The sequence below is a fragment of the Palaemon carinicauda genome, chromosome 6 (assembly GCF_036898095.1).
Source record: "Palaemon carinicauda isolate YSFRI2023 chromosome 6, ASM3689809v2, whole genome shotgun sequence".
Taxonomy (NCBI): domain Eukaryota; kingdom Metazoa; phylum Arthropoda; class Malacostraca; order Decapoda; family Palaemonidae; genus Palaemon; species Palaemon carinicauda.
In genome coordinates this window covers 21,309,138-21,322,431 of record NC_090730.1, presented here as the reverse complement: position 1 = coordinate 21,322,431, position 13,294 = coordinate 21,309,138, and the positions used below count along the sequence as shown (strand labels likewise).

General features: G+C 38.7%; 1 protein-coding gene across 1 annotated transcript; it reads right to left on the bottom strand.

Annotated features, from left to right (window-relative positions):
* Positions 1-12,497: 12,497 nt before the first annotated feature.
* LOC137642903 (uncharacterized) lies at positions 12,498-12,992 on the bottom strand. The gene has a single exon (XM_068375769.1). It carries the CDS (start codon positions 12,990-12,992, stop codon positions 12,498-12,500), a length of 495 nt encoding a protein of 164 aa, XP_068231870.1.
* Positions 12,993-13,294: the final 302 nt, after the last annotated feature.

The following is a 13,294-nucleotide window of genomic DNA, read 5'->3' as shown; positions in this document are numbered from 1 at the left end:
TTTTCCCTGTAATTATATCATCTAAATAAACAAGAACATTATGGTCAATTAAGGGCGACAAAACCGCCATCATTATTCTAGAAAAATTACTTGGAGCATTTTTAACACCAAAAGGAAGAAAATTAAACTGAAATAATTGATCGTTAGCTATAAATGCCGTTTTACATTTACTGTCTTCCTGAATGGGTATTTGATAGTATCCAGATTTTAAATCAACAATTTTAAAATATTTGCTATCCCGTACTTTCACAAGTACTTCTTCGATCCAGGGCAATGGAAATGCATTATCCTTAGTGACTGCATTCAATTTCCTATAATCAACACACAATCTTACCGAACCATCCATTTTCCTAACAGCTACAACTGGAGAAGCCCAGGGGGATTAGCTCTCATCGATTATCCCTTGTTCCCTTAATTTATTAATTTCCCTTTCTATCTCTCCCTGGAAATGAATGGGTACCTTATAAGGTCTTGACCTGATCGGCTCCGCCTGTTTAGTTTTAATGCTAAAGGGAAATCGATCAATCTCCTAGGTGGCTCATCTCCAATTGCAATTACATCTGAATAATTATTGACAATGTCACTTATTACAGGCTGATATTCTGACGGACATAATTTTCGCGCTTGCATAATCAAATTCTGAGCGCGTTCGTCTGTGCGGGCTGGAGTTGTGGCTCCCAACATCCCATTATAAGCAATTTTTTTCTACGGGCCAACCAAGGGAAAGGCCCGTGCCAACAACAAGTGTTGGCTTTAATACCCCAACAACATATAAGCAATTTCACATAACTCTAATTCACACACAGAATCACTTCCTAAAGCAGCTCTTTTATTTGACAAATTAACTATCTTTATATCAGCTCTGTTCTCTTTAATTTCTGTCAAGCCCTTTAATATCACATGGGCCCAATTGTCATGGGGTTTAACAACTACCTTGCTTCCTTCCGCAAGAGGGCGACACGGGGTCACAGATATGCTGGTAAGGGTCTGGGGGGAAAACGCTTCTCCTCTCTCAGGTACAGCTGTTACCTTACTTAAATGTCTCTCCGAGCTAACACGCACTTACCGTCTCATGACTTTCTATCGGCAAAATGTATCCTCCTGCTCTTACTGTTAGTGTATCTTTTCCCCAAAAATTGCATATTTGATTATTAGATATAAAGTCTATTCCTAGGATAGCCTCGATTCCTGGAATTCCCAAGGTGGGCAAGACTAAATAAATCATATGTAAACTTCATAGACCCCACCTTAAACTGGACAATTGATGTATGATTTATGTGTAGTTTATTTCCTCCTGTCGTGTCAAGAATAATGGATGCCGCTGGCTTTAGTGGATTTGAGGAGAATTTTTTTTCAATCAATGAAACACTAGCTCCCGTGTCAATCAGCGCTCGGATGGATATATCTTGCAGGTCGATCCTAACTGCTAACATTCCCAGACCGCCATTAAGAGATATGGGGAAAGGACCAATGACCTCAGCCATCAAACCACTGCCTCCTGGTCCTCTCCCTAGTGCTGAGAGGGTGAGGTCGGGGGTACCGATGGAAGTCCCAGTGCCTGCTCTGGGGGGGGGGATCAAACTCCCTCGTCTCTCCCTTCCTCTGTTCCCTTTTCCTCTGACGTTGGGCGGGGGGAGGTGTGCGTGTGCCCCTGCCCGCCCGCCCTGGTCGTTTTTTGCTGGCCACTCTCGAGATGAATGACTGTAGGCCTGACAAGTGTAACAGTGGGGGGATCTTTGGGTGGGGCACTCCACTCGTCGGTGCCCCTCTCCCCAACAGTGCCAACATCTGAAAACTCTGCTAATCTGCTGACTGCATTCCCCCTTACCATTCTCCGGGGGTCGACTTCCTCTCATGGTTGCCAACTTCTCGGAATCGGATCCGTTATTCCCAGTCCTTTTTTCTTCTGGAAAACTGTCTAAAATGTTTTGTATCGCATTCACTACGTCTGCTAATGAGCAGTTGTCGTCGAACAAATAACCACATAAATACGGGTTTACTAATCTGCGAACATGTTTACAGGCAACTGCCTTTTTATCACCTTCTGGGAGATTGGCACTCCGCGTAGCAAACGAATCGCAATCCCGAAAAATGCGAGTTGCAAAACTAAGAACGGATTCACCTTCCCGTATTTTGGGTTTGTAATTTTTTTTCAGGTCTCCCTTTCTCGCATCAGGCAATGCATACTTCTCAATTAAACGTCATTTTATTTCAGTATAACTTCTTAAACTTTCTTGTGGCCAACACATTACCTCCATTGCCGGAGCATCTTTCAGCAATCTTATTATTTGGATAGCTTTTTATCTTTCCGACAACCCATATGTGGCTACTTCAAAGTCTCTCAAAAACACTTCAATTGATTGAAACCCTTCTTTAGGCCGTTGATCATCGAAAGGCCTAACACTTGCCTGGAGTTCTGGCAACTTTCGAACTACGATTTGCGTATCTTCACTCGGCTGTGCATGTGTACTTTCACTTGTGTGCGTTTGAACTTCATTTATGTACGTCGGATATGCTGTGGTTGCACGCCGCTCCTGTTCTCGTTCTACCACCAATCTGTTAATTAAGACTTCCAACTTATTTTCCAATTCTTGCGTTTTAATTTCCTGTCTATATTCTTCATCGGGAACGCTATATCCCACTGCTCCTTCATTCTCCTCTCCTGCAGCAGCAGTGTCTGCTATGTTAGTCATTGTGTATCTCGGCATCTTGAACTTTAATTTCACCGGCTCAGAGAACAACTTCACTCACAGCATACACAAACAGACATATTTTTTTTACACCTGACACCAATACAGTATGACCCGTGCAAACGGATAATGAGAAGTCGCATATAGGTTTTCTTCCTTTAAAACAAAAGGTTTGTTTGTAAGTACACTATACACAACTGCCCTCTCAGGTGAGGGACTTGTCAACTCGAGGGCTTACCGGCAACTAAACTCCCTTCGTTACAAAATGCAATCATTGCAATAATATGCCAAGACATCGGTATTTGTGGAATACTCATGAATATTGAGTTCATCTACCTTGTAGTACAAGACATCTGCATACACGAATTAGGGCATATATATATATATATATATATATATATATATATATATATATATATATATATATATATATATATATATATATATGTCTTCCTTATAACTATAATTGAACAGTTTAACATGTTTTTTCAAAAAAGCCCATAAACAAAGGTAATATAAATAAATCACTATATTTCGACCAATACACATTGGCTCTCTTCAGGATGTAAAGTAAAAATGAGGAATACAGTTCGTTAGTAGTCTATTAAAGCCAACACTTCTTGCTGGCATGGGCCTTCGCCTTGGTCAGCCCGTAGGTAACCTGGAAATTATAAAATAGGTTGATCATTTAAAAGGAAATTTGAAAAGTTTTTAGTAGTAAAGATAGTTGTTACTCCCTAGGGTCCCTGCGGAAAGTTTTTAGTAGTAGAGTAAGTTCAGAAAATACAGAAGATGATGTGAATAGGGCCTTACGGTGAGGGGATGAGATGGTTAAATGAGTATTCTGAGGTCATTACCTTGGCGGAGGTAGTCTTGAAAGCAATTGTCTCCGTCTTTCTATGTTTTCAACAATTGCTTTTCCCCGTGTGGCCGCGGCCTACCAGGCTTGTGGCGAGTTGGTGTCTATTTCTAGATCACCCCTCAGCTGAGTTGTTTCCCTACACTCTAGTAGGTAGTGCAGGAGGGCCTGTTGTGGTGTGACATCACAGAGATCAAAGGGTCTTTGAATGTTGTCTACAATTTCCCAGTTAGCCTTGTATCCCAGTCTGAGCCTGTGTATACATACAGCCTGCTCTCTTGGCGTGTATCTGTCTATGGGTGGAGGCTCTAGCTCCGTGGCCCATTTGTACCATGTAGCGGAGGAAGAGCCATTCTCTATCCACTTGTGTAGCTCCTTGATTAAACTGTCTTTGAGATGTGATTTTACTTTGTTTTTAATCTGTTGTAGTGCAGGCTGTATGTGCACTTGTACACTTTGTATGTGTCTGGTGGTTTTGACTAGTTCACCAGCCTTCTCATTCCCTGGTATCCTGACGTGACTGGGATCCAGTTTAGAGCTACTTGTCTGTCTCTTTCATTGTGCTGATACAAGAGTGCTTTGATATCAGCTAGCAGGACCTTGTTTTCTTTATTCTTTTCCTGTTGCAAGGCTTGCATTGAGGATCGTGAATCAGTATGTATGACTACTGGGCCTTCCTCATTTTCAATAGAGTATTGTAGTGCTTGTTTTATTGCAACAAACTCTGTCTGCATGGTGGAGACATTGTTGGAAGTTCTCCAACAGGCAGTAAGGTTACTTGAGAATACTGAAGCTCCCGCTGCTTGGGTTCCAGGGTCTACAGTACCGTCAGTATAGTAGATCTGTGTCCTTGCTGTTTCTGCTAAGAGGATTGGTGCCTGGCCTGCATTTCTGAGTTCCTCCATTGTGCAGTCTTCCTTTGCTCTTGGAAGCTTAGTATATCTGAAGGTTGCTACTTTTTTCTCCCAAGGTGGAATGTGCAGTGCACCCTGCGATGAGTCTGTGCTTAGCTGCATGATATCTACAGTTAGGCCCAGGCTCTTTATGTTGTCGCTATGGTCTTTGCCATAGGAGCTTGGGGTTTGAACCTCAGGGTGCTTTAATAGTTCCTCTCGCACTCTCTTTTTGGTTATAGAGTCTCTGCCTGAGAGGAACATCTTTGCAATTGTGGATGCATTTCTTTGTGTAATCCTGTCTTCAAGGGATGGTAAGCCAGTCTCCGTCCTTAGGTTGCACAGTCTTGTCCATATTGGGGCTCCTAGCATGAGCCTCATGGCATTGTTTTGAATTACCTCTACTGAGGCTTTTGGAGTGTCTGTTAAGGTTGTAAGGGTTGAAGCGGCATATCCTACTAGCGTTCTGGAACAGACTATATAGTATTTCTTTTGAACATGCTTATTTGCTCCGTCATTGAGTTTGGTCATGTATCTCATGGCTGCCAGTCTGGCATCCACTTTTTCTTTGAGATATTTGACTTCCTCCTTGAAGGTTAGTCGCTTGTTTATTACAACTCCCAGGTATGCGTAACTGTTCACCCACTCTAGGGGCTCCATTCCTATTGTGAGCGGATGCTGGGGGTTTGGGGCTTTGATTGTCATAGCCTTGGTTTTGCCAATGTTTATTTTCAGTCCCACCTCATTGAATTTGTGATTGATGGCATTAAGTGCTCTTTGCTTTCTGACTGGTCCTTGAGCAGTTACACATACATCATACCGCATAGATAAATATCTCTACTCCTTCAAGGAGTTGGAGTGAGTCTATATTTTCCATGAGGATGTTGAAAAGGAGGGGGCTGAGAATCCCTCCTTGTGGTGTGCCATTTTCCATTTCGTGAAAAGTCGAAATCCCTCCTTGGAATTTGACTCTAGCTTGTCATCCAAGTACGTAATTTTCAGTCCATGCTAGCAGGTGACCTTCAACTCCTTTTCTGGCCACTGATTGCAGCATTGCTGCTGGGCTTGCAAGCTCAAAAGCTTTTTCAAAATCTATGAAGACTATTGTTGCCTTCTTTTGATTTATGCAGCTTAGTACGTCAGTAATGCATTCAGAAGTTCCAATTCCCTCCAGATATGCATATAGCTGCTTGTGTAGGGGGCCAATTTTGTATTTCATTCTGTTTATGACCATTTTTTCTCCTGTATTTTCCATACAGGATACTAAGGCTATTGGTTTGGAATTTCCTGGATCCTTTGGCTTGGGGATCGGCTGTGTATCTTGTTACCTCCAGGCTTGAGGCCTTGTGTGCTCAAGGTATGTTCTGTTCATCAACCTCAGGAATGCAGTTTCTCCTGCTGGACCCATGTGTTTGATTATTGTGTAGATGATCCTGTCTGCACCTGGCACAGTGTCTTTTCCTGGCTTGTGTACTGCTCTCAGTTCCTCGACTGTGTATGGGGTGTCGGAGTCATCCTGTAGATGACAGGCTGTGATAATCACTTCCCACCTGGCTGGCGCCAGTTGCTCTTGAAACATTCTGGTTTCAAAGGAGAGTTAGCTGATAATGTTCTGTTTGCAAAGGCTGTTGCAGTTCTTTCTGCCTCCTCTTGCAGGTGTTATTGTGTTGCAACTGATGTTTTCTTTCTTCCGGCTAATTGGCCGCCAGATGAGTTCATTGTGTTTGATTGATTTATGATGGCTGATTCCAGGATCTTCCTTCTGTACGGACCGGTACTCTTAAAAAGCAAAGATGACTCACTCTAGTTAATCTGGTGCCCTGAATCTCTAAGGTGAACGAAATACTCTTAAAAAGCAAAAATGACTCACTTCAGTTAATCTGGTGCCCTAAATCTCTAAGGTGAACATAAAAGATCTGTTAGGTATGGCTACGAAAACTCAGAGATTTCCGTTCACCTTAGAGATTCAGGGCACCAGATTAACTAGAGTGAGTCATCTTTGCTTTTTAAGAGTACCCTGTCCGTACAAAAGGAAGATCCAGGAATCAGCCATCATAAATCAAAACACAATGAATTTATCCGGGGGCCAATGGAGAGCTGACACATTATTATTATTACTAGCCAAGCTACAACCCTAGTTGAAAAAGCAGGATGCTATAAGCCCAAGGGCTCCAACAGAGAAAAATAGCCCAGTGAGGAAAGGAAATAAGGAAATAAATAAATGATGAGAATAAATTAACAACATATCATTCTAAAATCAGTAACAGCGTCAAAACAAATATGTCCTATATAAACTATTAACAACGTCAAAAACAGATATGTCATATATAAACAATAAAAAGACTCATGTCAGCCTGGTCAACATAAAAACATTTGGTCCAACTTTGAACTTTTGAAGTTCTACCAATTCAACTACCCGATTAGGAAGATAATTCCACAACTTGGTAACAGCTGGAATAAAACTTCTAGAATACTGTGTAGTATTGAGCCTCATGATGGAAAAGGCCTGGCTATTAGAATTAACTGCCTGCCTAGTATTACGAACAGGAAAGAATTGTCCAAGAAGATCTGAATGTAAAGGATGGTCAGAGTTATGAAAAATCTTATGCAACATGCATAATGAACTAATTGAACGACGGCGCCAAAAATTAATATCTAGATCGGGAATAAGAAATTTAATAGACCGTAAGTTTCTGTCCAATAAATTAAGATGAGAATCAGCAGCTGAACACCAGACAGGAGAACAATACTCAAAACAAGATAGAATGAAAGAATTAAAACACTTCCTCAGAATAGATTGATCACCAAAAATCTTGTAAGACTTTCTCAATAAGCCAATTTTTTGTGCAATTGAAGAAGACACAGACCTAATGTGTTTCTCCAAAGTAAATTTGCTGTCGAGAATCACACCTAAAATTCTAAAAGTGTCATACAAATTTAAAGAAACATTATCAATACTGAGATCCAAATGGTGAGGAGCCACCATCCTTGAGCTACTTACAATCATACTTTGAGTTTTGTTAGGATTAAACTTCATACCCCACAGTGGACAATACTCTTCTCAACCCTATCATCAAGAAGATAATCAATGGAGACCGACCACCAGACATGCATCAGAGGTCAAGACATCCTCCGAGCGGCTCAACAATACGAAGACGCACCTGGATGTAATTAAATTTGGCTAATCCTTCCAGCACTTATAACAACTTGAGAACAATTGGAAACACACTTTTGCTTTCCTATATAAACCATCACTGTCCACTGTATTCCTCCTCCTACAGGCCAACCAAGGGAATGGCCCGTCCCAACAAGAACTGTTGGTTTTAATCTACTACCACTGAATTCCTCATTTTTACTTTACATCCTTAAAGCTTGTCGCACACTGAGCCGGAACGGAACCGCCCGATCAGAACAGAAACGTCCGATAGAAATCGAAAGCATGCATTCTTACCTGGCTATGCACATTGGGCCAGAACAGAACGGAACTACGCGCCAGAACATAACGGAACCGACACAGTATTCTTTGAAAGATATTTTTTCGGAAGTGTTGGTGGCATCTGACAGGCTACGCATGCGCAGAACGACTGCAGCGGTGGTTTTGGAGAGGGTACGGTAGGGACGGTTACTGAGGAATTCGGACGTTAGTGTGATAGCAACCATTGGAGCAGGCGGTACTGGGCAAGGCTGGCGTACGGTACGGTTGATATTTAGCCTATAAGTACGGTGCGGAATTACGGTACGGTAATTTTACCAAGGTACGGTACGGTACGGTACGGTTCAGGTACGAAAAAATGGACAAATTCCGTACCGTACCTTACCTTAGGCTTGGATATCTATCACTACGCAATTACTGTTAATGCATATTTGGACACCAGCAATTGACTGGACTAAAAAAGATTTCACTTGTAGAATACTAAGGTATTTTATATTTCAGTTTGTAATATACTATGCATCTGTTAATTCCTTTAAGATGTGACGTCTGTGTCTAATTCTTGAAGTAATACCAACAAAAGTTTGAAGCATCACAAATATAATCTTATATTGTGCTTCGGAAGAGTCTTCCCCCAGAAAAGCCCTATGAAGGATGATATAATAGATACAATACATAATCAATTTGAACTCTTATGTTTGGTTAAAAGAAGTTGCTATTGGAAGGTATTTTCCTATAGCCTAGGCTACAAGCTTTATTTTATCAATGTCGAGAAAAAAACATTTAGTTTATTTTATTACATCTTAACTTTAGTTTATGAATATTGAGAAAAAATATTTAGTTTATTTTCTTACATCGTAACTTTAATTTATCAATGTCGAGAAAAAAAGATTTATTTTATTTTATTACATCGTAACATTTGAATGTTGAGAAAAAAATTATTTTATTTTATTACATGGTAACATCAGGCAATGCTTTTAAGTTCTATTAATGGTTAGATTATTGTATATTTTTTTCATAATAAAATCCTTAAAAGGGGAAGTGATGGTTTCAACAATATTATTATTATCATTATCCAAAGAGTCATAATACTGGGAAATATTTTGAATAATATTTCATACACTATATTTCATGCACTAAATATACGGTATAGTTTCATGGCAAAACATGTATTATGAATTCAAAAGTGAATACTCTTGGTCTTGTATAAAAAACAAAGGAACAGTATTAAATATTACTACAAATATCCTTAGCAGCAGCAGCCATATTAGTACGGTAAAGGTACGGTATTTTTTCCGTACTGTACGGTACGGAAAAATTATTGATAGTACGGTACGAAATTACGGTACGTTATTTTAGCCAGGTACGGAGTACGGAAAAACATTCCGTACCGTACCGTACTACCAGCCTTGGTACTGGGTTTATTTCAGTGCACGCTCTAATTAATTACACGCTTTAACCCTGGATAGGTACGGTCCTCGGACACCCCTTTAAGGGTATACTCGGACGCGAACGACCCCGACGCCAAAAAAAATTCTTGAAAAATCAGTTTTTGCAGTAACCTCCTTTTTTCTTTTGCCAAAAAAAAACTTCAATGAATGCTTAAAACAACTGTAAAGATAAATACTACTCATCTGCAGAAAAACTATTTATTATAAATATTTTAAAAAATTAAGTAGAAAAAAAAAAGACCTGACATAAAAATTCATAAAAAAAAGTTTATACATATATACACAAATCCTTTTAGGAATTGATTCTTGAATGTTTAGGACACATCTTGATGTATTTTGGATGAAGTCAGACCCATGGAGGTGAAGATCTGAAATGAGAAAAAAAGGGTAACTTTTTTTGGCCAAAAAAAATTGTCCAAATTTCATGAATTTTTTTGGGTACCCAAATGAAATAGGAAGTGGCTAATTTTTTTAGGGAATAAACATATGTTATCCTAAAATAGAAATATGTAAAAAAATCTTCATTATTTTGTAAATTACATTTATATCAGGGGCCATATCTAAAGGTAATTTTTTGAGTACTTGGAAATTTCGTAAAAAAATACATATATTTAATATATAATATGATATTTATGCAGGTAAAAATATACCAAAATATCACAAATTCTATAGGGAACAAGAATATATATAGATAGGGCAGCTTACGCTTCGGATATGTCCACAAAATGGCCGCCAACCACACTGACTCAGACTCCCTAATCTGCCACTTGAAATGTAGGAAGGGTATGTCAATTTCAAGGTGTTATTTACTAATCTAATTATTATTGGATATGCATAAAAATTGTATGGTGGGTTGCTGGATAATTGTCGATTATTTTACGACTATAAAATTAAAATTCTGACCCAAAAAATTTTTTTTGAAGGGAAATAAAATCGAAAAAAAAAAATGTAAAACAATATTTTAGCTAAAAAAATTTGATGATATTCAATCAAAAAAAAAGTAAACAAAATTTTCCGACAAATAAACATCTAGAGGAATCATTACTCTGTGATAGTTCCTTAGTACGTAGTAATTTTGAAAGAATTGGGAAAAAACGAAAAAATGGCAATCACCGGAAAAATGGCCATTCTAATATACGGCATTTCAGAAAAAAAAAATTTCAGCCACGTGCTAGGCAAACCATCAAGGCATATTTTCCGACAAATAAACATATAAATGAAATATTACTCTGTGATAGTTCCTTAGTACGTAGTAATTTTGAAAGAAATGGGAAAAAACGAAAAAATGGCAATCACAGGAAAATCGAACACATACTTATATATACGCCATATCTGGCTAAAAAAAAAATAGGCATGGGTAGCCAGATCATCTAGAAACACTTTCCAACACTATAAAAATATAAGTTTTGCGACACTACTTGCCAATTCCTTACGGTAACATGACTAAGCAAAAAAATGCAAAACAAATAAAAAGGGGCACTCGCGGAAAAATGCCCAACATTCTAATATACGGCATCTCAGATAAAAAAAAAAGACATGCACGTGTTAGCCCAACCATCAAGGCACACTTTCTAACACATAAACATGAAAAAAAATCAATAATATACGGCAATTCCTTACTACGTAGTAAATTTTTACAAATATTGAAAAAAAAAACAGAAATTGGCAACCGCAGTTAAATACCCAATATACCAATAACTACGTCGTATCTGACAAAAACAAAATCACGCATGGGTAGCCAGATCATCTAGACACACTTTCCAACATTAAAAAAGCAAAAGTTTTACGACACTATTTCGCAATATCTTACGGAAAAATGACTTGGCAAAAAAATTAAAAAAAATTAAAAAGGGACACTCGCGGTAAAATGCCCGACATTCTAATATACGACATCTCAGATAAAAAAAAAGACATGCACGTGTTAGCCCAACCATCAAGGCACACTTTCTAACACATAAACATGAAAAAAAAATCAATAATATACGGCAATTCCTTACTACGTAGTAATTTTTACAAATATTGAAAAAAAACAGAAATTGGTAACCGCAGTTAATTACCCAATATACCAATAACTACGTCGTATCTGACAAAAACAAAGTCATGCATGGGTAGCCAGATCATCTAGACACACTTTCCAACACTAAACAAGCAAAAGTTTTACGACACTATTTGGCAATATCTTACGGAAAAATGACTTGGCAAAAAAATGCAAAAAAATGAAAAAGGGGCACTCGCGGTAAAATGGTTCTCGTGGTGATGAACGACATTTTAACTAAAAAAAAAAACATGCACATGGTAGCCAAACAATCCACCAAGACTTTCCACAACTGATAACCTATACAAGTTGCACCATTCTACGACAATTTCATAATGCGTAATAACTTTGATAATTATGCAAACTACCTCAGAAGGGTAAACTCGGACGCGAACGACCCCGACGTGTCTCAGAAATCGGGGAAGGAGTACAGCTACAGCAATGCACATCTGGACACTACTAGAGCGTGTAGGGGAGACACCTCCTGCAGGTCGATCACCCACAAATTCAGTCACAGGGGTGAGTCACGTGAGAAAAACCTGTTTTTTTTTTGACGCTCGGGGTCGCAAACGACCCACCGTACCTATCCAGGGTTAAAACATGCACCAATCATTAGCAATGACAGATATTGACGAAAAACTCATAAATTATGTCTTCCAATATGAGATAATTTATAATATTGGTTATCAATATTACTATGACAATACTAGGAAAGAGAATGCTTGGGAAGAAATTGCCAAATTAATGGAAATGCCAGGTAAGAAAAATCCCATTTTGATTAATTGCTCTTATATTTAGATGCACAATAATAAATTACTTTTTCTATTACAATTCACAATGTTAATGGTGCTTCTTCCCTCTGTTTATCATTTCATTTAGCAATGGTACATTACCTTGAGGTGAAATGAAATAGTTTTTAAAGCAATCCCTAATGTCGAATGCCTCACACATAGCATTGCCTCCCACGCCACAAATTGATTGAATTCCCTTAGGTATTTCTTTTTCCTCAAACTCACCTGGGCCCCAAAGATGTGTATCATCTCGTAGAAAATTGTGCAAACACGTGGTTGCTAAAACAACAGTATTAACATCGTCTGGTGTTATCTGTAGTTTCTGACTAAAAATTCTGAACTTTTTTGTTAAGATGCCAAATGCATTTTCAGAGACAGGTCTAGCTCTGGAATGTGGTAGTTATATATTTCATTTGCTTCATTATTAGCCAACTGAGATCTTGGATAAGGCCGCATGATATTCTTATTTAGTGGGAAGGCTTCGTCTCCGACCACGACATGAGGGAGTACAATATTTGTGTTAGGTAACGCTTTAGGTGGCGGAATATTCAATGTATTAGATAACAAACTTTTACCTAATTTTGAGTCTCTAAAGATGGCACCATCGCTATTTTTCCCATGGGCTCCAATACCTACTATGATGAACTTACAATCAGCATCTACTAGCGCCATCAGCACAAAGCTGAATTCTTTCTTGTAATTGAAATATAGTGAGTCACTATTATTTGGTTTTGTTATCACTATATGTTTGCCATCTATAGCACCTATTACGTTTGGATACTGCCATTTAGTTGCAAAACCTTCTTCTACTTGTACCCATTTCGAGATGTCGGGTGGTGCCATTACTATTGGTCTCAATTTCTCCCAAATAGATTTACAAGTGGAGTAAACAATGTCTCGAACAGTTGACTCTCCTAATCTGTAGCTAAATGATAGTGTCCTGTAGGTTCCGCCATGGCCCAGATATCTGAAAAAGAGATACACGCACTTTCAATTGTGAATAAAATAAAGAGCATAATTGTATTTTAAATGTATTGCTTAAGCTAAATCTTACCATTTTTCCAGTGCCAGTGTTGAAAAAGAAGTGGGGTTCGTTGAGAGATTGCTACAGAAAGACATTGAACAGGAAAAAAACAGTCAGTGGC